At 38.3% G+C, this 24,420-nt stretch overlaps 1 protein-coding gene and 1 long non-coding RNA gene across 3 annotated transcripts in view; both read left to right on the top strand.

Annotated features, from left to right (window-relative positions):
* The window catches only part of LOC148364187 (uncharacterized), a 308,472-nt gene that overhangs the window by 121,700 nt on the left and 162,352 nt on the right, over positions 1-24,420 (top strand). The window lies entirely within an intron of this gene.
* Positions 2,804-22,107, top strand: capzb (capping actin protein of muscle Z-line subunit beta). 2 transcript variants are annotated; one of them, XM_088338311.1, is made up of 9 exons: positions 2,804-3,071; positions 8,451-8,540; positions 10,860-10,981; positions 12,852-12,965; positions 13,046-13,187; positions 14,183-14,299; positions 14,367-14,432; positions 16,184-16,260; positions 18,304-18,412. In XM_088338311.1, exons 1-9 carry the CDS (start codon positions 3,069-3,071, stop codon positions 18,395-18,397), a joined length of 825 nt encoding a protein of 274 aa, XP_088194437.1. In that variant the 5' UTR covers positions 2,804-3,068; the 3' UTR covers positions 18,398-18,412. The 2 variants fall into 2 exon arrangements, with proteins under 2 accessions (XP_088194437.1, XP_088194438.1); XM_088338312.1 differs by lacking the exon at positions 18,304-18,412 and adding an exon at positions 21,158-22,107 and having other exon boundaries at positions 2,809-3,071.

The following is a 24,420-nucleotide window of genomic DNA, read 5'->3' as shown; positions in this document are numbered from 1 at the left end:
CATGGACTTTTTTCATCGTGGAGAATTACCTATCCCTTAATGCTTTTATTCAAAAGGGGCTGCATATAGACTTTATTTACAAGTTAATGTGAGACAATAAACCATGTTTTTACGGTGTCAGTTTTATTTAATTGCGTTCTTGCTCTGATGAATAAGATGTAAGTTCATTTATTTGTAAATTGGACTGTGCTTCACCAGACGTGAACCTCTCTGCATGCCACTTGTGTTGTCGTTGGTAAATGCAATGTGTTATAATAATAATAACAGGGTTCATATGAGTGACTGAAATCCTTGAAAATGCCTGAATTTTGATGTTGTGTTTTCAAGAATTTAAAAGTGCTTGGATTATGTGTAAAGTGCTTGTAAATGCTTCAATTTGTTGCCATGATTCACAACCGGTCTGCTTAAAATGATGCAGACACTGCTATCTGGTGGCTTCGCTAAGCAATTGCATTTCTTCCCTCTTGATTTAACAACAACTGGCATTTATTTTTACGGATTTTTGTTGTTGTTGCTGTTGTCATTTATTCTGAATATGCATTATGAGTACTACAAGGCTTCCAGATTATTGTCAAACAATTTCTCAAAACAAAAACATGTAAAAAAAAAAAAAAAAAAAAGAAATCTACGTAAACCACAAAACAAAGGAAGACAAAACGAAAAGTCATTGACCAGCGGGATGCACCCGACAGACGGGGTGCATGCTACACCCAAACAGGGAACATTAAAATGTGTATTAGTGCAAGGATTATGTATTATCCATCCATCCATTTTCTGTGCCGCTTATCCTCACTAGGGCCACGGCCGTGCCCTAACCCATCCCGGCCATCTTCGGGCAGTGGGCAGGGAACACCCTGAACCAGTTTCCACCCAGTCGCTGGGACAATTTAGACCGGTCAATTAACCTGACATGCATGCTTTTTAAAAGGTGGGAGGCAACCGGAGTGCACGGAGGAAACCCACGTAAGCACGGGGAGCACATGCAAACTCCGCACAGGAAGGCTGGTAGTTGGATTTAAACCCATGACCTCAGAATTGTTCCGCAAACGTGCTAACCACTCAGCTGCCGTGACGCCTGTTTATTCAGATTCAAAGTGTTTATTGTCAAATGCACAGTTAAGAACCATGTTTCCCTGCACAATGAAAGTCTTACTTTGTTGTTTACACAGTCGCCAGCGTAGAAATAGAAGCTAAGAAACTATATAAACGTATACTGAAGGATTTTATACATTTTACTATAAAGGATGAATGAAACTATATACATGTACACTGAAGGATTTTATAATTTTACTATAAAGGATTTTATACGATTAAATACAAGTTACATTTATCGAGTGCAATGAAGATTTTCACCGAGTAGGCTTAAGTTCAATGACAGGTCACGCTGATCCGAATGTGGAATGTTTTGTCTAGCTCCGTTGATAACAGGACTCTGACGCAGGACGGCAGGCATTGTTTGAAGAAGTTGTTTTGAGTTTTTCCAGACATCAAAGCGAGGTGTTGGAGCCGTGGAGCCCACATGGGGGCTTTCCTGGCACGCCCATGGGAGGAGCCGGCACACCAGCTTGCAGAAAAACATGGGCCGAGAGAAGGAAGCAGAAGAACGAGAGAGAGGAGGCTTGACAGAGACTTGAGCGACACTAATTTGGCTAATTCGGCCATATTTGATGGAGTTCACTTAGTTAAATTGTTTAAGAAATTAAATCTGCCCCCGTGTGGAAATGCCAATCTCTTGTCCATCTTTTCCATCAAAAAACGAGCGTTCATTGTTAGCTGAATGTAGGATGTGTTTGGTTAATGGAGTCAAATAACTAATTCGAACAATTTGGTAAACGGTACATTTTTTTATATTAAATTCCTAACAATTTATAAAACAATATTACGGACATTGATTATGTAACAGTTACGGAAATTTATTATGGGACATGCAAAAAACTAATGTAGCTTTTCCCAATGGTAAATTGTAGCGGGAATAACTTCCTGCAACTGAAAATGTAAGCAACATATTACCATCATTTTAAGACTTAAATTGAGAACGATTTGTCTCAAAAATATTAACACAAATATATTTGAAATTTACCCAAGATCTAGAAAGCGTATGTTTTGATATATTTATGGCTCTTCAAAATACATTACAGTGGGACCTCGCTACTTCGCAGTTCGACGTTCGCGGCTTCAGAGCTTCGCGGTCTGAAATGTTTTTTTTTTTAAGGGGTGGTTTTGCTCCCCATTAACCGGGTCTAAAAAATAATAATTAAAAAAATAATAATAATATATATATATATATATATATATACATATATATATATATAAAATTTTTTGTTAAGGGTCGTCGCTACTTCGCAGATTATCACTTTTTGCGGGTGGTTTTGTTCCCCATTAACCGGGTCTAAATAATAATAATTAAAAAAATATATCTATTTTTTTTTTTTGAAGGTGCACCGCTACGTCGCGGATTTTCACTTATCGCGGGTGGTTTTGGTCCACGTTAACCGCTATAACCGAAGTCTTACTATAATCACATCATTCTTATTTAGTATTACTGGAGTCATTGAAAGAAATGTCTTTTAAAGTCCTTATAAAGTGCTTGAATTTGGCCATGAAAATGGTGCACGAACCATGTAATAAATGTTCCGTCTTTGACATCCCGACTTCGAAAGTAAAGTTTAATAAAATCATTATTTGTCAAGCATAATGTTTCGAGTTGTAGCGAGCGAGGCGCCCATCTGCGACCGAGCGCGCCACTCCTCTCTTGCCATACTTGGCAATGCCTTTCTCGCTTGCTCGCTATTGGTTGAAGGCGAGAAGGCGCCGGGGTGACCCGGACATGCAAGCGAGGCCCGTGTTCTGACTGCAGCCTCTCCTTCCTGTAAGACCGGTTGAGGAAGTGAATTTCGCTGACAGGGCTGGGTTCACTGAGGGAGAGGCGAACAAAACATCTTCCGCGGGGGGAACAGGAAAAAAACACAAGAAAGCGAGAGGAGCGCTTTGACAAAGCAAGTCGAAGCTTATTACGGCCTACAGTGTAATCGTTCCCCCCCTCCTACCCAGCCAAGACCGCCGCAGACATGGTAAGGGTCGCGCGGTAGGAGCTGGAGCGAACGAGAGGGGGGAAAGACTTTTTCTGGGGCTAGCGGCTAACTAACGGGTGCTACGCCAGGCTAAGCTAACGTTAGCTAAAGGTGCTAGTAACCCGAGCGGAACTGCTGGGGCTCGGCCAAGAGTTGCCAATACGTTACCAACGCGTTACTTCCCGCTGTTATTTACGTTACATACGTCACGAACTAAACATTTAATGCAAACTGAAGTAAGCCGTAGCTTCCACCACCTAGTTAGCGAGCTAGCTGTTAGCTTAGCCTGCTGCCCCGTAGGCGTAAAGTTAGCACAGGATGTTTTGAATTGATGAAGTGGATCGGAGAGAAGACCCGATACAACACGCGCTTAAAACTCAACCCCCCTGCTCGCCCACCGAACACGTAGACGCAGGTTAAAATAGCCCCAAACGTGGTGCCCATCGCTATATTAAGACTGCTCCCCTTATTTGCGACCATGGCAAGCTGTTAGGCGATTGATCCTTATTTTGGCATGTGTGTGTGTGTTTTTTTTTTGTCAAATAGACTTTTAACAACTTAAACAACCCCCCCTCTGAAAATATGATGTTTGGTTTTTGGATACGAACGCAGATGTGCCCTTGTTTTAAGCTTTTGGATAGTTGATGATGGTATGTGACAGGTCATGGGAATTTAAACTGGTAACTGTGTCCCCGTACCTGTCAACCTCAGCCAATTGCTCCCTGCATTAATGATTGCAATGACAATAAACCCAATACAGCATATATTTACCCACAGCAAGACCGACCACGTTGAATGGTTGTTTGTTTGCTTGGTTGGATACGTCAACCATTTGGGTGACAGGGGCACCAACTATTTCATGTGTTGTGTCTTGGGGAAGGACAGCCTGGTGGCGGCCATCCCTCTCCAGGCCAACATGTTTCCACCTGGGCTCGAACCGGGGACCTCTCGCCTGTTAGGCGAATGCTACTCTGTGACAATATTAGCCATCTATGATGACGTTATCATCTGCTACTCCGCCCTGGTTTATTCCTGGACGCTGGCTATTTCAGCTGAAAATGAAAATCTCCATTCTGATCCCTGCACACCTGACCATCTGTCACGGCACACTAAATGGTCAAGACGAATTCAGTTTAACTAAAACATTTTTATTTTCTCATTAAAATAATCCCGTACAAAAATTGTTAGACAGCAATCACATTATAAATGTTCTAAAATATAAATAGGAGGAAAACGTACAAGTTCAGGTTTGTTTGTTTTTTTAAATCAGCTGTGATTCGTTTTTTTTAATGTGTGCTGGGTTCTGGAAACTATACCCATGGGGTTTGTTTTTCAACTTGCACTTGTCACAAACTTGTCCACATGATTTTGTTTTAGGTGAGCAATCCAATCAGTAGTCTTAAAATGACAACTGTTGGTGCTTAAGTGAATAACTGCTTGTCAACAGCTGATACACCTTATAGTTTGACCAAAAATATGTGTTAAAAATAAAGTCTTGACGGCGTTCATTTTTGCAATTTGCAGCCACCACCTGAGTAGCCAGTGGACAGGTTCTGGAAATAGCTCACCAGTGATAGGCCATTATGAATTTCCGGGAAATTTGATTTCTGGCTTGCGTGCTTTTGTGGTGGAGTGAGCCTATTTTAACTGTCAATAGTTACAACCTGGTAACAACAAAGCGCTTACATAAGTTGTCATTTAGAAAATTCATATCAAATTGATAGTCCTTCGTGCCAATACACCAGCATCCTTTAAGCACCTTGGTCCGATTTGATGATCAAGTCCGATTCTTCACAATTCTCGATTAAGCGGTGGAGAAGGATTCGATACCAATCCTGATACCAAATAATTACAACCCAGTAATTTTACTTTTTTTCTAAGGAATATTGAGGTTCTTTCAAGCAAGTCAATGGTCACACCCCTTTTTTCTTGCGTGCAATATAATTTCCTTTTCTCAGTTTCTGCTAAACAAAATGGTTGGTTGGTTGGATTCCTTAACCGCTAACGTTGTTGGGGCACCATATTCTGTAGTGTGTTTTGGGCAAGTACAGCTTGGTGGCGTCCATACCATGCAAAAAGTTCACACTTCCGTGTGGTCCTAAATTGTTCCGTTCCTGAAATGCTAAAGCAGCTGTCCCTTCTCTGTAGTCGCCCGCTTCCCTCGGCTTCCCTTCATCAATCCTGCTGGCGCAGCTCCCCCTTATGACCCCCGAGTTGTTAGTCCGAGTTGATGTTTACTCTGAGAAAAGAGCATTACTAAACACAACGTCAGTGGAGGCGCAGGTGTTCGATGGGGGCAGCCTGACACATCGACTGAGAGTAAATTTAAGACAAGGTAAAAAGAAACACTAATGTGAATTTGACGTAACTGTCAAACAAGTGTTTAGTCAAGGATCAACGTTGGTAAAAATGTTTACTTAAGACAAGCCATCTCTCTAAGATCTTTGACCAATGACCAGCTGCATGAGCATATCTTAGTATAGAAGAAAATAAATGGATTGAGTGTTTCAATTTAAACAGCCATACTTTGCATTTCTAGATAGATTCTGGGGTATTTAAGAGTTCACAAACCCAAAGCCATCATATTTTGCAGAATCTGTTGATCTTTTCCACTGGTTCAGACAAAATTTGGTTTGAGTGCGCCTGTCATAAAGCAAGCAGTACACAGAAAAATTCATGGATGCTTTAATTCATTGTGTTCTTGCAGAATTGACTTTTGTCTTTTGAAAGTACTACAAGAAATGAAGTGACACATATAACTAAACCCCATGATGGCCCCTAGTAGGAAAAAGGTCATATGATGGTGGCCTCCTCTTTGTCTATTGCTGTGAAACAAGTTTGGTAGGCGTGCACAAAAAGCTCCTGTATCATCCAATAAAATAGAAGTATTGCGCAAAATGTCCCAGCTTTCCTGATAAAGATTAAATAGTTGCGTCCCACATAACTGCGGATAACTATTCTCCTATGTGTACTTAATCCGCTTTTCATCTTTATATTTAATGAACTGTGTCATTTGTTTAGTAGACTGCAGATAAAGATGATTGAGGTTGTGTGTACCAATTATTAATTAAAATAAGTACGTCTTCTAAACATCAATATTGAATGGATGGATGATTCACTCATGCGTTATCTTTTTGGACATTTTTGCAAAATGTTGGATGCATTACCATGATATTTTCGTTATGAAACTGTTTCCTTCTCTGAAGTGTTATTAAAATCCTGTGCCATTTTTTTAAAACATTGCCAAAAGGAAGGAGGGAAAATGATATGCAGACATAATTAACAAAGGCAGCTAGACTGTGCACTGTATAATGATGTGGGGGTAGGTGGCACACCCTGACCCAACGAAAGAAAGTCTGGCTTCTTCAGACATGGCCAGTAGCTTTCCGTAAGCCTTCGTATATTATTTGCAGACATGGGACCAAGTCACACATGTGCAAGTCTCAAGTAAGTCTCAAGTCTTCACCTTCAAGTCCCAAGTAAGTCCCAAGTATTTTTTTCTTGGGCAAGTCAAGTCACAAGTCAAGTCCCGAGTCTTAGATTGCCAAGTCCAAGTCAAGTCACAAGTCATAAAAACAGCGACTCGAGTCGACTCGAGTCCAAGTCACTAAGTCTCAAGTCCCCATGTCTGATTATTTGTCTCTGATGATTAGATCATCAAATCATGTATACTTCCACTTGTGGTACAGAAAGCTATCTCAGCAGGCATAAATGTAATGCTTTTTATTATGTTGTTTTTTTTTTTTTACCCTCGAGGGAGCATTTAGAGAACAACAAACCTTGCAGGGTTCAAAAGCTATTATTAATAGAGGCTTTACTAGTGTATGCTTTTCCGATTTTCTTCAGCATTACTCACTGTAAATCTTCCTCCAAATTCCCCAAGCTTTCATGTTGTGACTGGTCTGTCCTGTTTTTTTTTCTTTCTTCTGCACATTTAAAGGAAAGAATCCCTCCAGAACACACTTGACTGCATACTGCTGTTTTCACTTCGTCATAATAGACCCTTTTGATTTTGAATGTTGGGCTGTTGAATCATGATACTCTTTTGTCTTTAATCAAATGGTCCTTCCTTGTAATGTTTTTTCACTAAACAGTTGAGAATGGCAACAATGAATTCATAATAAGCTCTAATTAGTGAACATGTGGTTTGCATTTGAATCTATATTGGCTTTGTATTTGAATAATAGCATTGACAGCATGTGTATCTGAATAATACTTTAGGCAAACATCTTTTGCTCTTTGCCATAGTTTGCTTAGACTTAAAACATTTTTTATTTCTGTATAATACTAGTCGATGGTGGCCAAGGCATTCTCATCAGAGCAGCACAATGAAATTTTATGTGATTTCCACTTGAGATAACTTGACATGAGTTGTATGTGTTAACTAATTAAATACATACCCCACTGATAATTTCCCTTCTAGCACTCATATTTGATAGCTGTGTGAAAATATTACTTTTGTGAAAGGGAGTGTTCTAACAGTCGTTGTTGCCATAAAAATATGAGAGCATTAATCCCAATTTATTATTCTGTTACAACATGTTGATTGGCATTAGAACAATTAGTTCAATAACTTGGCAACTTTAGAAATTGACCAATTGAAGATTGGCTAAATCTTTGGACGTGATATTAGGAAGCTAAGGCGTTCAATTTGCAATTTGATCATTAAAAGGTTTTGTGCAGGTGGCAAAATTCTGAATGGTGGTTTATAAGATATATTTACTATAAATAATAAATACTTCATTTAGTTAAGCATAAAAGATGAGTCTTTTGTCTATTTTTTTTCGTTTGAATCAATGTGTTGAATTATTTTTTTTGTTTTAAAAATTTGATTCAGATTGTAATTGCTTGAAATTATTTGTAAATTGCAGATTTTACTATTCTGGCATATTGGCCATCCCTTCAACAAAATGTTTTCTTTGAAACAATGACAATGAAATAATCAAGTGCCTACCCCTCGTACTTAGTAGAATGTCTTTTACTTTTCATCTTCCCCTAAAATGGTTTATCTAAAAAAGAAAAACACTCCATCATACTTTATTTTGAATAACAACAGTGAAGCCTGGCCAGTGGAAGCTTGCTTGCAAAGACATTTCATATTTTACATGGAAAATGCTCACATGACATGATTAGAGTGCTTGTTCATGCCGAGATGGAAATGTTCTTAAGTGCACTTTAACTGGGCAAGCAGCGCTCTGGTTTGAGAAGATTCTTCCTTCAAAGGAAGCGGGCTGTCAAACTCGGACCCACTGGAGATGAATATCATTCATCCCAAAAAAATAAACACTTTCGATACAAGAAGTAAACTAAGATGGAGCTTTTTATTTTTTTATGAGATGCTTAATATGATTGATCTAATTGTGTTTTCTTGTTTTCCAGAGTGATCAGCAATTAGACTGTGCCCTGGATTTGATGAGGCGCTTGCCGCCTCAACAGATTGAGAAGAACCTCAGTGACCTCATTGATTTGGTAAGTCTGGTTATCTTGTTAGATTTTTCTCCCCTGACGTGCTGGTTACGGGGCGAAGTTTTAGAGCACTGCAAAGGTGATCCCAGGAACTTTCACAGAGTTTAACAAATTCAGTAGAACGCCTGTTGTAAACGTAACAAAACAGGGAATGCCATTTACAGACACTCCTCTACTTACGATAATTCGACTTACAAAAAACGATTGATGCAAACATTTTTTTCGGCATGTCGAAAAATATCAGGACATTGCTGTAAGTTAGATTTGTATTGTGTGCACCTTTTTCCGAGTACAGGACAGTACTGTAGTGCTTCTTTTCGCCGCTACCGGCGTGTGGTGGCGCTGTGAGAGGTCACCCAGCATCCACCCCGAAGGAGAAATCCGCTTCCTCTTCCTACTTCGTGTGTAAACATTCTATACTGTATCTCCAGCGCTCTAAGAACTTTGACATTTTATTGTTTAATATCTCGTGCATCCATTCAATGTGATTGGTGTAAGTGGAATAAGTAAACTTAATGCGGTTGAGAAAATGGTTCGATCGCTTTTTTTTTCGTCCACTCCACCACGGAGGAGGACCTCTTAGAGCTCATCTTCCAAAAGTAAGTTAAACTTAACTTTATCTTTATAGAGCATATTATTTCATGAAATATTTTTTTTTTGTTCAAAACAATACAGTTTACTTATACAAGCCTTAAATCTACTTTTATAAACCTTAAACATACAAAATATGCCACTGAAGCAACTTGCGAACAAATTTAACTTACAATCGTCCGGAACCCGTCCGTAAGTAGGGCAGCGTCTGTAAAACTCAATTTCACACTGCATCATATGACCTCATTACTTTACCTATGCGTTACTTACATTGGTTTTACCTGAGTGATCTATGCTAGTATGCAGTGTTGGGCGCATTACTGAAAGACAGTAATTAGTTCCAGTTACTACTAGTTACTTCATATTAAAAAGTAATTCAGCATTCCATATCCATTTTGTCTCTGGACTTCAAACCACTCTAATGTTTCCTTTTTCATTTCTAGGTACCGTCCAATGCGGTTCCTTTTTTTCTCCACGCATGGTGTATTGTAAAAAGTAATTTCACAAAATATCAAAAAAGGCACCCTTTTCCGTAGATGTTGTGCTCACGTTTGTCCTATTGATTTCCTGTTGGTCTCTTGTTCTTCTTTTGCGTTGCTGGGAGGTTGAGGATTGTATGTTGCATCAACAACAACATGGGAGGAAAAGTTATCAATCAGGAAATTGTAATTCATGATCTGCTTTTAATGAGTAGTGGTGTAACACACCATGTTGTAACGACAGTTGAGTTCCAAAATCTTCACAGTACTTGTTACCGAGCCAAGTAATTGCATTCCAGGAATGCATTCCTTTGTGCAATGTTACTCCCAACACTGCTAATCTTACTGCAATATGTATTCTGTGTAGCACTATTTAGTTACTTTATATAACACGCTACAGTGGGCATTTGCACGTCACACTGGGTATTTGTATATTGTATTCTTTTGGCTTTATTATTGTACTGTTCTCAGCTCAGGGATGCTGCTGGAAATGTGAATTTCCCTTCAGGGATGAATAAAGTATCTATCTATCTATCTAATAAGTAAAATGCTTTTAAAACAAATAGAGGCTCCCAGTGTAACATTTTGTTTTGTGGGGGATTGCATTCCAGGCTGCACCCCAACTGCTCACCTTATTGGCCTCCTCACATTCGATCTCACTTCCACCTTACTTGTTCCAGTGTGTTTGGTAGTCAGTGATTATTATCGTTGCTACCAATCACTTTTTTGGGGGCCGGAAATTTGAGCGCCACTATAATGGCTCCGGTTCCAGTAATCAGGTATTTTTAGGTCACTTGAAATCAAATTTTCTCTCCTGCGCACCCTCACTCCCTTTTTCCCCTGCCAGGTGTGTGCACACACCCGTTTCATATGTGTTTGATATTGAGATTCTGGGATCTTTTTTTTTTTTTTTAGGAAAACAAGGCGTCTTTTGTGTTTGTGCAATGATGCAGCAGACGTAGAGGGTCCATGTCAGTCTGTGAGAAGTAATTTGTATTCCCTTATCCCAAAGGTATAATGTTTCCTACTGATATTTTATTCCTCCTCTGCTTATTATGAGAAGCTGGAATGTCAGTAAGAGACATCCAACCATTTCTTGCCTTAAATGGAGGTATTCTTCCCAGTGTGTAATCTTGTCTTAAGAATCCTGGGAGTTCTTGTTTGCTTTTTAACTGTCAGGTTAGCCCTTGTGCTTTGTCTGCTATCTTCATAAATAACTCTGTCAAGCTTTTCTCTTTGTGTTTGTGTCCAGGTCCCCAGTCTGTGTGAGGACCTTCTCTCCTCTGTGGACCAGCCCCTGAAGATTGCCCGTGACAAGGTGGTGGGAAAAGACTATCTGCTCTGTGATTACAATCGGGATGGCGACTCCTACAGGTAGACAGCGTAACTGCAACATGCTGATGGCTGAGCCAAGAATTACATGACTGTCTCAGAAAATTTCAATATTGTTATAGTTTTTTATTTTCTGTAATGCAATTAAAAAATAAGAGTCTTATACATTCTGTGTTCATTACATATCAAGTCCTTTATTGTGGTAATATAGCTACTAATGGCAAAAACTCATATATCCCATCTCAAAATATTCAAATATAAAGAAAAATCATACTTTTATCCATTATCAGAAATATTAAAACAATCAAAGGTTTGCAGTATCTCAGTTGTAACTTATTCAGAATGTATGACATTTTTGTTGCCTTACATATAATAGCCATCACAATGTTTATTTTTTCTGAAACAGTCCTGTAGACAATATATTTTGTGAAATTAAACTAATCCTAATGTTAAACACGTGGTCAAATGAAATAATCTTCCTCAAAAAAGAATTACGTTTTTAAAAAAATCATGACAACAAAACGATACAAATAACCCTTAGCCTATACCCAAGTAGTGTTGCAAAAACAACAGATAAATTAGGATGCTGATTTCCATTTATTTCAAAGTTACACCAGAACAGGTTCTCAACTCTGGCTCACTGATATTTATCACGGAAACACTGAATATCTTAAAAACAGCAATGAATGATCATTTTAAAGAAAACCATGTGCTATATGTATTATTGTTATTTCTTAGAAAACAAACTAAGGAGATTATTCTACCATGTTACTGTATTTCTATATATGGCTGGTCTGTAATACATGTTTTAGTTCCCATTAGTTAAATGCGCACCTGTGCTAGGTAGATCACTTTCGTATGATACCTGGTATCGATACTCGTCCATCCCTTCATCAAGGATAAATTCCCAAATAGTTCCAAATTCAGCCTTCCAGTCGACATTCATAAACATATGGGACTTTGCACACACTGACGAGAAGACAAATTATCTATACTTTCTCTTAGCAAACTCTCTTCACATAACGGAATGTTGGTTAACTAAATAAGATCGTATAAATTAATGAAAATGTTATCACTGGTTTGCTCTATTTTTTTCATATTGATGACAACAATAAGTCAAAACTGTTTACTCCTAAAAATTATTATTTTTTGTAAATTTGTTTACACCCACGTTTAGTGATTGACCAACATCAAAAAGGACATTTCGACAAGTGTTCACAGTTTGACCAATGAAGTCAGTTTCCTTTTCCAAATTGTTTAATTTTGCAAAAATTTAATCAGTTTTACGTTTTTACGAGGGTTGAGCAAACTTTTTGAGTCACGGGCTGCATTGGTTAAAAATTCAGCTGAGGGTCCAGGGTACGAGGAAAAACAATTTTTGTTTTATTCGATTTTTGTTTTATTTTATTTTTTTTAATCTACCGATGGTGTTTAATGCGAGTCTTTGCCAATACATGGGAAAAAAACAATATCTTGGGCTTGGCCAATTTTTCTTATGTGTATTTACAAATAAATGTGCATGCAGACAATTGACATTTGCATCTTATGTTTCATCCTGTATAGTTTTATTAATAGATAAATTCATCAATTTGGTTTTGAATCTCTCATTATTAAAGTAAAAAAAAAAGTAATTCACAACACATTTTAGATTTTGTACTTTATTGACCTTTATATTATCATACTTTTTACCATTTTTGTTTGACGGGCCAGATTAAAAAGCCCGGCTGGCCTCATGTGGCCGGAGTGCATCAGTTTTCCCACCTTTGTCGAGACAAATGTGATCCATTTAATGGTCAATACATTTTCGACAAATAGATTTGTTGTTGCACCTCCAAATCTAATGCTTTTTTTAAGCGTGTCTCTATGAGCAACAAAGCAATTTCAACTAAATACACATTTTCTTCTTCTTTAGATCCCCGTGGAGTAATAAGTACGACCCGCCCATTGAGGATGGTGCCATGCCTTCAAGTCGCTTGAGAAAACTGGAGGTCGAAGCCAATAACGCATTTGACCAGTACAGAGACTTGTGAGTGCAGGGAATTGACTTACTTACAATAACACATTACAAAACACTTCCTCCCAAACACTCTTGCAATGTGTCTCTAGGTACTTTGAGGGTGGTGTGTCATCGGTATACCTCTGGGATTTGGACCATGGGTTCGCTGGTGTTATTCTTATCAAAAAAGCAGGAGATGGATCCAAAAAGATCAAAGGGTGTTGGGACTCCATCCACGTGGTGGAAGTGCAGGTACGATTTTACTGAAAATTCCAGACTACAGTGCGCACCATATTAAATTGAGAATGAATCTCAATTTTGTCATACAAGCCACACCAGATTCTAAGCAACAGGCTTAAACAGCCATAAGAATTAACTCGTTCACGTCCATTTCTTACATTTGAAGCCCAGCGCACCACAGCGCCTACCGCATGGGGAATTTGGCTGCAAAACGCCAAAGTCATTGTGCCAAGGCGCACCTGACGATGTCTACTGTTTTGTCGCTTTCAGTTCTGCTCCTTGTTGTTTACGTCGCGTGTTTTCGTATAAGGTGACCATTCAAGGTGGCAACTATAAAGGCCAGTACTTATTTACCACTGCGCAGAAAGAAAACGCGATTGAGGGCGGCAGCGTGTAAAATGTGACTCCTATATTTATAGAAAACGCCAGATAGACCATACCAGAATAGTTACACATTGCAACACAGGGGTGTCTTTAGCTTTTTGTCATTGGTGGTTGCCACGTAAAGGACCAAATACCTTTAGCTTGTTATCGTTCCTTGAGGATTAAAGGAAACCTCAACGACCTGACATTGATGCCGACGATATCTAAAGACAAGTGCAGCGTTTTTGACAACTTCCACTGCTGTTTAATCTGAATGTATAAATTGAGGACTTGATTAGTGGGTGAAAAATTTGAAATATCGCAAGTACGTTGTAAATATTCAATAAAATTCTGTCAAAACTGTTTTTCTCCCGTTATGTATTATATGAATAATGTTGGAAAAAACATTGACTGATTTCTCATGAATTGTGTCATTAATGTTTCCAGACGTCATAGCAGTGTTTTGTATTTATGGAAAAGACTCTCTCACTTTTCCTTGGTGCCAAAAAAGAATAAGCTGCTGTTTAAAAAATAGCAAAACTGTAGTCCAGAACTTACAGTACTTGAGTACCGCTTATTTGTCACTTTTTACAACGGGAATAAACGCCCTAACTGCACGGTTAAGCATATGTTGATCTGTTCAGGAAAAATCTAGCGGACGCAACGCTCACTACAAACTCACCTCCACCGTCATGTTATGGCTTCAGACGACTAAGAGCGACTCCGGCACTATGAACTTGGGCGGCAGCCTCACAAGACAGGTACTCTGTTCAAATTTTGGGCAAGTGACTCGACTCGGCAGGGCCCAACTTTGTTTTCTCTCTGCAGACGGAAAAAGACGATACGGTTGGAGAGTCCTCACCCCACATTGCCAACATCGGCCGCCTTGTCGAAGTCAGTAAAGTCTCGAGCAGACAAATTTGTCATAGTTTTTTTTGTCATTCACATTGCAGAGCTTAATGCTTAATTCCTTTTTTTTGTGAAATACAATATTTTTTGTGATATACTTCACATTTCCAACGAAATGCGTCTTGTATGCGACGTGTGAAAGCCACAAGTGTCCCGCACGTGCAGAAGGGGACACCTAAGGTCACATGCAATGCGCTCAGCGTTTGGAGTAGTACTCAGGGATGCTAACGGCAATGGGTATCTAAATATTTTAATGTTATTGTACTACCGGAGGCTGAACAGAGTTGTCCCCAAATGTTGATTAGACACAAAACCTCGCTTTCCATCCATCGAATGCCCCCTTTGTTTTCGTCCTTTTCCTCCCGCCTCATTGAAGGCAGAATAATGTTGTCTGCTGCCTATCAATGACGTGCAGCTTGTACGAATGTGTCTCGACCGCTCTCTCAGCAACAGTGTTGGGCACGTTAGTTTAGGAAAATAATTGGTTATGGTTACTCACTACTTCTTTCAAAAAGTAACCGATTTAGTAATTGAATTACTCTATAGTTAAAATATTTACCAGGGAAAGTAAGTATTTCTGTTAGTCTAAAAAGAAATTGTATTTCAAAAAATGTAAAGTTTTATGAGTCAAAACAAAACACCACGGTGATGTCTTAGACTGGAGTTTACTTGAATAGCTATTTTTAGAGAACGTTTTTATTGTTGTTGTTTTGTATTTTCTCTGTTTACACTTTCGTGTCACAAATGGCTCTTCAGGTTGTTTTTGTTCATCCCTACATTACAAACGATTATGTAACATCCACGGCATTACTTAAAAAAGGGTGGGGATAAAGGCAAAAATGGGGGAAAAAAAGAAACGGAAGAAAAAATATAATGGTGAATGGTAAAAGAGAGGTGAAAGGAGGAAAAAAAAAGAATGAACTTTCCTTTTTTAGATCCACACATTAACACTGAAAAATACAGGAAACATAATGATAATACTTATAAAGCTATAAAAAAAAAGATATAATACAAAACAATTTAAATCTTTTTTATGCCCAACAAATTTCAAGTCAACAACACAGAATGTCCCCAAAAAGCATATTGGCCAATCACAAGAGAAAAAAGGCGTCTCGGAGGAAACAAGCTGTTAATTGGTGGGGAGCCTGCTCCCTTCATTCACTTTCAAGAGCCGGGTCATAGAGATGTTTGGTTCGCTAACGACAAGAATCGGGGTGCTGTCTAATGACAGGCTCGTGTTTTTCACAAATCAGACCTTATTCGCCTTTTGTTTCTGCGCATTAGTAAATCCTATTATCGTAATCTCTATCTAACTATATGGTAGTCATTATTTTGAATGGTGACATGATAGGAAAATGCATGAGGTAAACAACTCTGATAGCGAAAAACCGCGCCGCTTAAAACGATCTCAGGTTTGCGGAGACATGTCACCGTCTGCATTCTGCAGCGCCTTTGACCGTCCGTAACGGTAATGATGGAAAAAATAAGAATATTTAAAATGGCGCCATTCCCGACACTGCACAGCAGTCACATTCCAAAAGATCAGATATGTATCAGAATTAAGACCACATACTGTATGTAAGTGGCCTGAGTCTGGTGTGAAAAAAATCAGATACATGCCATTCAGACAGACTTAAACAGATTGGATACAGGTCACTACCGTGCAAATAAATCAAATTTCCCTGCAGTCTGAACCTAGCCTAAGTGTTGCTCTTCTAATAATTGCCTTGTTGCAGGAAATGGAGAACAAGATTCGCTCCACACTGAATGATATTTACTTTGGGAAGACCAAGGACATTGTCAACGGACTAAGGTAAGAATGAACAGGGAACTCCTATGCCCCTGTTGGGTTTGTCTTCCCAAAATAGCCAGGAGCCTCTCTTGAAAAAATGTCTATTTTTCTTTGATTTCCTACCTTGTATCTACTTAAATTTATAATGCAGAGATGCGTCACTATTATTGTAATGGTCGTGATTTTTTGAAATAATAGTTCATTTTTCTTTTTCTTAAGCTTGCAAAATATAAATTTAGTTTTTGATAAAAGCAGAAGACCAGTTCTGTGTTCTATATTTGGATGGGTTCGCAATGTCATGGTGTAATCAGACGAAGGCAGACTGGCAACATTCTGATTCACCTTTTAGGTGATCAAAATTTACTTTTGACTCGATTGGCAGGAAGAATTTTCCGCCCTTGCAAAACCAAATTTACCTACGTCTGGTTTCGGTCCATTTATTCCGATTGTGGTGTTTATACACAGGTTATTTTTATAAAACTGACTGAAGAGCTGCCGAATATGATGGGCAGATCTAGACCAGAAACAATCGGCCAAATAAATAATTACTTTTTTTAATGAGTCATAAATAGAAGAAGAGGAAGTCACTGACTTTGTAAAGTAACCTAAAATGCAATTTTTATCATGACAGCTTTTAGAAGTTTACTGGTAACCAAGACACACCAGAGCTAATATTCTCTTTTTTGTAAAATGCGCCCTTTTTTGTTCCCCAAAAATAATTCAGTTTTGATGCCCGATATACACAAGGTTATACGGTAGTACATTTCCGTTATTCGGGCAATGATTGTCGAGTCAAAAATATCGCAGACCACAATTGCACAACATTTGATGAAATGGGTTTCGAACCCAGATTGCGGCAATAAAAGTTCTTAACTACTAAAGTACTAGGGTTGTTGATGACATAGGAAAAAGCTCTGGATTTTATCTGATTATTACACTATTTTTACCCAGGATACCACGTTGTGGAATACGTGAGGCCATGAGTAAAATAATTGATTGACGACATAAACTGTGTAAACAATGTTTGGTTGGTTGGATCCCTTAACCAGTGGAGTCGTAGGGGCACCATTTACTGTAGTGTGACTTGGGCAAGTACAGCCTGGTGACGCCCATCCCTATGTTTACCAAAACAAAGTATACAATAAGTTTAATGATCTTTCAAAGTCCAATTCAGTGTCAGTAAATAGATAGATGGATAGATAGATACTTTATTCATCCCCGTAGGGAAATTCACACTTGACAAATGATTATAATCATGGCCCCAAGTGTTCAACAATGTGGTACCGTGAGTGAAAACTGTAAAAACTGTGATGAGATCAAATGGAATGCCTTTTCCTGTGTCTACTATAACCTTAGTTATATTTATTAAAACCACCTTGTTCTGTAGCATATGAATGACCTATATTTTATGTTGACAATATCTGTGTATTATTTGTTATTGCAACATCCATTGCAGCCTGGTCATCCTGAAAGGGGGATTACCTCATCCTTTTCGAGGTTTCTTCATTTTCCTCATGTCGAGGTTTTTGAGGTTTTTTTCCTTGCCCCCATGTAGGTTTTAGATCAGGGGATAGAGTAATAATAGTCTGTGGTTTGCAATTATCTGTGGTCTGTGCAGCCCTTTGAGACTCTTTGTGATTAAGGGCTATACAAATAAGCATTACTTGACTTGAATAGTTAGTGGTTGGGCTAGCATTTAAGAATCTGTGCTCTTACTGCCGCAATCCGGGTTTGAATCCCCGTGCAATAGTTCTTGACACAACGTTGGTGAAATTTTTCGCTTAAGCGCAGAAAAAGGGAAACACAGATTTTTCATTAAAATCAGGGGTTTTCCTTACACCCGAAGATATACAGTATTATTGTTTTCAGTAATCCTCAGATTAAATCTTTTTTTTTTTCTTGTTATTGGAAAAAACTGGTCTGAACACAGACATTAAAAAAAGTCCATAACTACAGCATTTCGTCTATTCAACCTTTTTTGTACGCAACGTTTTTCTATTCTCAACTTCTTCTGGCCACCCATTCAATGGCTCCCTCCCACTCCACCTCTTTTCTCTGCTCTAGATCTATTGAGTCTTTGCCCGATAACCAAAAGTATCGGCAGCTCCAGAGGGAGCTGTCGCAGGTCCTCACCCAGCGTCAGATCTTCATTGACTAGGGTTCCGAGGTACTGCCTGGCATGGGGAGTGTTGCACGTGCGTGAAAAACCTTCAAGGTTGAGCATATTCTGGTTTAATTCAAATAATTCAAGCCAGACATTAGAAAAACGAAAGTGTTGGGCATAATTCCCGTTTTTGTGTGTGCCCATTTGAAAATAACTGCATCGATTCACTCTGTTTGGCACATTTGTCGCTTGTGAGGACACAAACATCACTGACTGTGTGTCGTGTTTATCTAAAATGCACTTTACTAACACCGACTAGCCTTTTATTGGATTTGTCTTCCATATTTGAAACCCTTTTAAGTGACATGTTAGGCTTTTATATTAGAAATTCATCAACCAATTGATGGAACGACCACCAATTGATAATCAAATTGAACTATAAAAATGTTGTTATGACCGAAACATTTTTTAGGAACCTTTTTGGATAACAATCACTCGTAATTATTTTTGCCCCATGACCACCAATCTTTGTGTTGAATCTCCTTTCCAATCCCCCCCAAATCTGCTGACATCTAAACAAAACGTCCCACTTTACACTTTTATGTATTTAATTTATTTCAGTATGAATTTATTTAAGGATAGAATGTTGAATTTACCTTACTCAGATTTTTGTATAGTTTTTGACACATTTGGGCTAAGCACGTTGCTAAACCTAAAGGGTGTCACCCCAAAGCCTGAAATTTAAAAATGAAATATAACTGTTTGAGCCTGTATGCCAATTTTGCCCTTTTCAAATTCTTTAAAGCGACTTTGTGTATAATTTAGAACTCCCTAGTGGTAAAACAACTTGAAGAAATATATATATATATATATATATATATATATATATATATATATATATATATATTGAATGATAAGCAAAAATTCCTCAATTATCATAAATTCCCATTTAAAAAAAAACTCGTAGACCAACAAATGTGTTTAATTTACATAACATGAAGCTCACCTAGAGGGAGCTGACATTATTGTCCGCTGTCTTGATGGTAAGGGTACCTGCGAAAAAAAATAAACCTTGGGCAAAAAAATGAAGAATAATTGTGCGGTTTGGTCACTTTGAGTCTCTGAGATACCTTATTTTGGTTTCACTACATATTGCAGCGACATCAAGTGGTCAAATATTATATGGTGACCCATCAAGAAGGCTTTGGCTAACACCAGCAGTTGGATTTTGCTTCAGAAAACAAAGGATTTTGCCTATTTAAGGAGAAATTGTGGACCAAGCCTTTACTAAAATTGTAATTTGTATTTTGGCTTTGATCTACTGTGATTTTAACAAAATAAAGTTAATCTCAACCAATAAATTAATAGCTTGATTAAATCTAAAATTTTTTGTTGTTGTGGTTCAGAGTTGGGCTCACTTTGCAGTGTTAAACATGAAAAGTTGCATTTTGTACATCTGAATTGAAAGAAGGCTTATTGAGTCATCTTGAAAACACTTTGTTTATCTTGTTTGCAGTGCGTGCAGGTTAAATTGTCCTTTTGCAGGAACAGAAACAGGACTCTTGACACCTGTTTTAGCATTCAGAGTTCATACGATTTCTTGAAATTAAATTCTTTAATATTAATGTGTTATCAAGGTCAGGAAAATGCTCGGATTTTGGGTGAAGTGCCTGTAAATGCTTGATATAGTTGCCATTTCCATGTTTCTTGGCAGCCTGGCGCTATAAACCATGCAATAATCGAGTATTTTTTTTTTTTAAAGTGAATGACAATAATGCTGACACACATGCTCTGGTGGATTGTCATGACGGCGTCACACCCAAAAGGACAGCTCTATTTAGAAAACGGGTTCTTATGGTTCGGCTCCAGAGATTTTTTTTTTTTTTAATGATTATCCAGATTCATAAAACATCATGCAACATATTATTTCGTAATAAGTAATTTCATATGTTTTGCAGGGGATTCCTGCAAAACATTGGAGGTATAGATTATAATATAAACAGATCCACAAAAAAACTTTAGCTTTTTACACACTGAACAGACACAAATTCCCTGAAATTACAAGACAATAAAATAGAGATTTGAAATATGAACTCTTCAGTGCTATAAATAAATGTTACAGGGCAAAAAAAATAACTCTTTACAATTCTATTTGAACCAATTAAGACTCAGATCCTCTGAAAAACACTTAAAGATATAAATTATAACAAGTAAAACAAAAAGCAAAAGATCAGCCGTCTCAAAGATTGAATGCACTCTGCTCGGAGCAAACAATATCATTAAAATGAGTCCAAATTTGGCTCATTTTTATGCATTTTATACATACTGTACTTTCATTCTTTTTTTGTCTTCTGTATTGAACTCTGTTATTACCCAACACTTAAAGAGCCCTATCCGTGTTTGTAAACAAGTGTGACGTAGCAGAGCTGCGCAAGCATTGTTGAAGAAGAATGGCAGAATTCATGTCAGTTTATAGCAGCCCATTGACACAAAAAGATAGATAGGAACAGCTCAAAATAGTAGAAAGTATTGGTTTGCAGCAAGGTAGCGACTTTGTTTTGATCATCAAAGTAAAAAAAAAAACTTATTTTGATTGGCCTTGGATTTCTTCCTTGAAGATATTGGGGATAAAAATTGGCCTTGAAAGTCCTTGAATTTGGCTTTGAAAAAAATGCACAAACCCTGGTGAACGTTAAATGGTCTTTTTGCAGGAGGAGAAACAGGACTCTGACGCCTTTCCTAACCCTATCAAATTGCTTCTTTTTGTAATTCCCTCTGACTGACTTTTGTCACTTGTGTGTGTCGTCCTGGCAGGAGTGTTACATCTCTGGCCGACAAGTCAAAGCAGGAGGCTCTCCAAAGCGAACTGTTCAAGGCGCTCAAACTGAAAAACCAAAGCTAGAAATGCTACCGCCGTGTCCGTTTCTCGCCGCCATCTCTTCTCTCGTTTTTTGTTTGTCTCTTCCTCCCCTTCTCTCTGTCACCGCCTCCTCTGTACCGCACTTCTTTGTTTTCTCACGGGCGGACAACAACAAAAATCAATAAAAGGAAAGAAATGTAACTTTTCCCTCCTCCGCCACCCTTCTCTCCCGCCACGTTTTGTTTTCATGTATCTCTCCACGTTTGGAAGCCATTCACCCACACTCCCTAACGGTAGCGTTATGACGGTTAACAATAATCTTGCAGCACGAGGGTCAGAGTAGTACGAATCCCCCGAGATGAACAATACGCTGCAGCGCCCTCTGTCGTTTAGAGCGGAACGATCTTCATTTCCTCTCGGTTGAAGAGGAAACCACGTACAGGCTGTGCTCTAGGTGGCACCATGCCACAGTTTGTCCAAATAGCTAACTGTCGTCCTCGTCTTCCCTTCGCGCCGAGGCTTTTGCCTCCCGCTGGAAGATTTTTACTCGTCATCTGTCGGCATGCATGTTAGCGGGGAGCTGCAGTTTGTGGAAAAACTTCCCGCCATAATAACGATTCCCCCTTACTACCCGCTTCTTTCCTCCAACTCCCCAATTCTCACCTCGCCACAATGTGTATAACACGACAGTCTAAGCCCCCCTTTTCCTTCTTTACAATATCTTAACCCTTCTCTCGGCTCACCTATGCGTTTGTTGGGGGTCACAGTTTTTGTGTCAGTGGAAACCTTTGACCGTTTCCATTTTGGAGGGGGAAACTTTGTATTTTGTTTTTGTTTTAATTTTGTAAAGCTTATGATTCATATTGTATTAGAGCCTCCAGCAACAATAAAAAGTAAAAAAAGCGCCACGTCCTCTGTTTTTTTATTACAGGGTTCATACGAGTGCTTGAAATCCTTGAAAATGCTTGGATTTTAATGTGTTATCTGGTTCATGAAAATGCTTGGATTTCGGGTGACGTGCTAGGAAAATCCTTGAGATTGTTGTTATTGTCATGTTACTTGGAAGTCTCCATAGACCACACAATAAATGACTTTTTTTTTTTAAAGTACGAAAAAAATTACGTGGACACGCCTGGTCTCAGCCATTACAGCATTGTTGGGTGAAGCGCCACCACCCCTTACTGGTCCCACCCAAGGGGACTGCTCTATTTAGAAAACTGGCTCTTTTGGCTCATTTTACTGAACAGAGCCGACAGCTCTTTCAGTTCCTAAACAGCTCTTCAGAGTTTGTTTTTTTAATGATATTATCAATAATACAGCTTTCACCATATTATTTAGTAATTAGTAATTTCATGTTTTACAGGTAATGCCTGAAAAAACACAATATAAATTAAAATCTTCATCGGTCTCCCAAAAAAATTTGTAAAATCCAAAACCATTCTAGCTTTTTATACACTTGGACAGATTTAAAGTCAAACAACACAAAATCTCGGTAAATGCAAAACAAAATGGAAAATTACAAATAAACACTACAGTGCTATAAATTTTAAAATGCAAAAAAATGAACCATTTAAAATTCTGTTTTAACCAATTCAAACACAGATCCCCTTTTAAACGTGCAAAAAATATAAATTAAAATAAGCAAAACAAAAAGCAAAAAATCAGCAGTCTTAAGAATGAAAAATTGAATGCACTTTGCTTTGGAGCAATCAATATAGTTAAAATAAGTCCAAATTTGGCTAATTTCTTCTGTTGTTTTTTTATAAATACAGTAGGCTACTTTTTTTTGTCTTCCGTATTGAACTCCATTAATACCCAACACCTATAGAACCCTTTCCGCGTTTGTAAACAAGTGTGACGTAGCCCAGTCGCGTTTGCATTGTTGAGGCAGAATTCATGTCAATTTATAGCAGCCCAGTGACACAAAAATCATAGATAGGAACAACTCGGAATTGCATAGATTATGTCCTAGCAGCAAGATGACAACTATATTTTTGTCAACAACAAAAAGGTTCTTTTGATAAGCGCTGAATTTCTTAAAAAAATACTGGGACAAAGGGCCTTGAAGCTTGAAAAGTGCTTGAATTTGGCCATGAAAATAGTGTACAAAACCTGTTTTTGCTAAACCTGGGTCGAATTGTCAGTAAATGGGATGATGTGGCTTTAATCTATTGTGGGTAGTTCACAGATCCCTTAACCACTTGGGTGGCTGAGCACCACTTCCTTTGGTGTGTCTTGGGCAAGTAGAACCTGGCAGCGCCCATCCTTCTCCATGCTTTTTTCTATTGGGGTTTGCTGCCCTACATCAAACAATCCTGATTTTCATGGATACCAGTTGCAGGAGAAGCGTCCTGATCTGACTCAGATACAGCCCCTTCATCATTTGGTAGTAGTTGTTGCCAAATACGGTACTGTGTGGTGTAACATTTCAAATTGGCTTTATTAGAATTTCCCGCAAATACATCAAAATACATACAAATGTACGTGTAGTTCCTTTTATTAGCTGCTTTTCTGCCAAGCAATTGGATGTGTTTTGACATGCTGTGTTTATGCACACTAATCACTTCATGTTTTTTTATCCTGCTTATTTTTCAAAATGAAATGACAGCAATCTTGATTTGGGACTAGTATTTAAATGTATGACTGCTTTATTTCGAAGCGAGATTAATTCTAACGATCGCATTCAATTTCCGTTTTGGTTAAAGTTTGCTACTTCCGGTTTTAAACAAGCGATATCTTGCGTGTGGTCGTGGTTTTCCCGAGTTCCAGGATGGAAATGGTGAAAGTAAAAAAGGACCGTTCCAAATGGCAACCCCAACCCCCCCAAAATACTAAAAAAGTTTTTTCGAGCTTGTCTTGGAATATCCTCACTCAACAAAAGGAGCTGCAATGACGATTTTTGCCAGAAGAGGGCACCAGTAAGTAGAATATTTTGAAGATACATACACTCTCTTTAATGTTCTGGAAACGGCTTGTGTTCTGCACTTAATACGGCTTTAACTTAGAATACGCTGTAAAATCTACAGATTTTTTTTACCGTCAAAAGGTTGAAATGTATTGTTTCGGCAATTTCTGTGTCAAAATATTTTCTGTATTGTATACGAACACGTTGTCTTTAGTAGGGTGACGTCCCCATTCTTACAAGCCTTGACTTTATAGTATCACTTTGAAAATTCAAAAGGAAAAAAAATTGGGTGACAAAGTCATTAAAATCAGC

Source organism: Urocampus carinirostris, chromosome 6 (assembly GCF_059441175.1).
Source record: "Urocampus carinirostris isolate Australia breed hairy pipefish chromosome 6, RoL_Ucar_1.0, whole genome shotgun sequence".
NCBI classification, from domain to species: Eukaryota; Metazoa; Chordata; class Actinopteri; order Syngnathiformes; family Syngnathidae; genus Urocampus; species Urocampus carinirostris.
This window is presented reverse-complemented; position numbering and strand designations above follow the sequence as displayed.

Coding starts and splice junctions, on each gene's coding strand:
- capzb (XM_088338311.1), top strand. Junction 8,541..10,859: donor TCAGTGACCTCATTGATTTG/GTAAGTCTGGTT, acceptor GTTTGTGTCCAG/GTCCCCAGTCTGTGTGAGGA. Junction 12,966..13,045: donor TTTGACCAGTACAGAGACTT/GTGAGTGCAGGG, acceptor ATGTGTCTCTAG/GTACTTTGAGGGTGGTGTGT.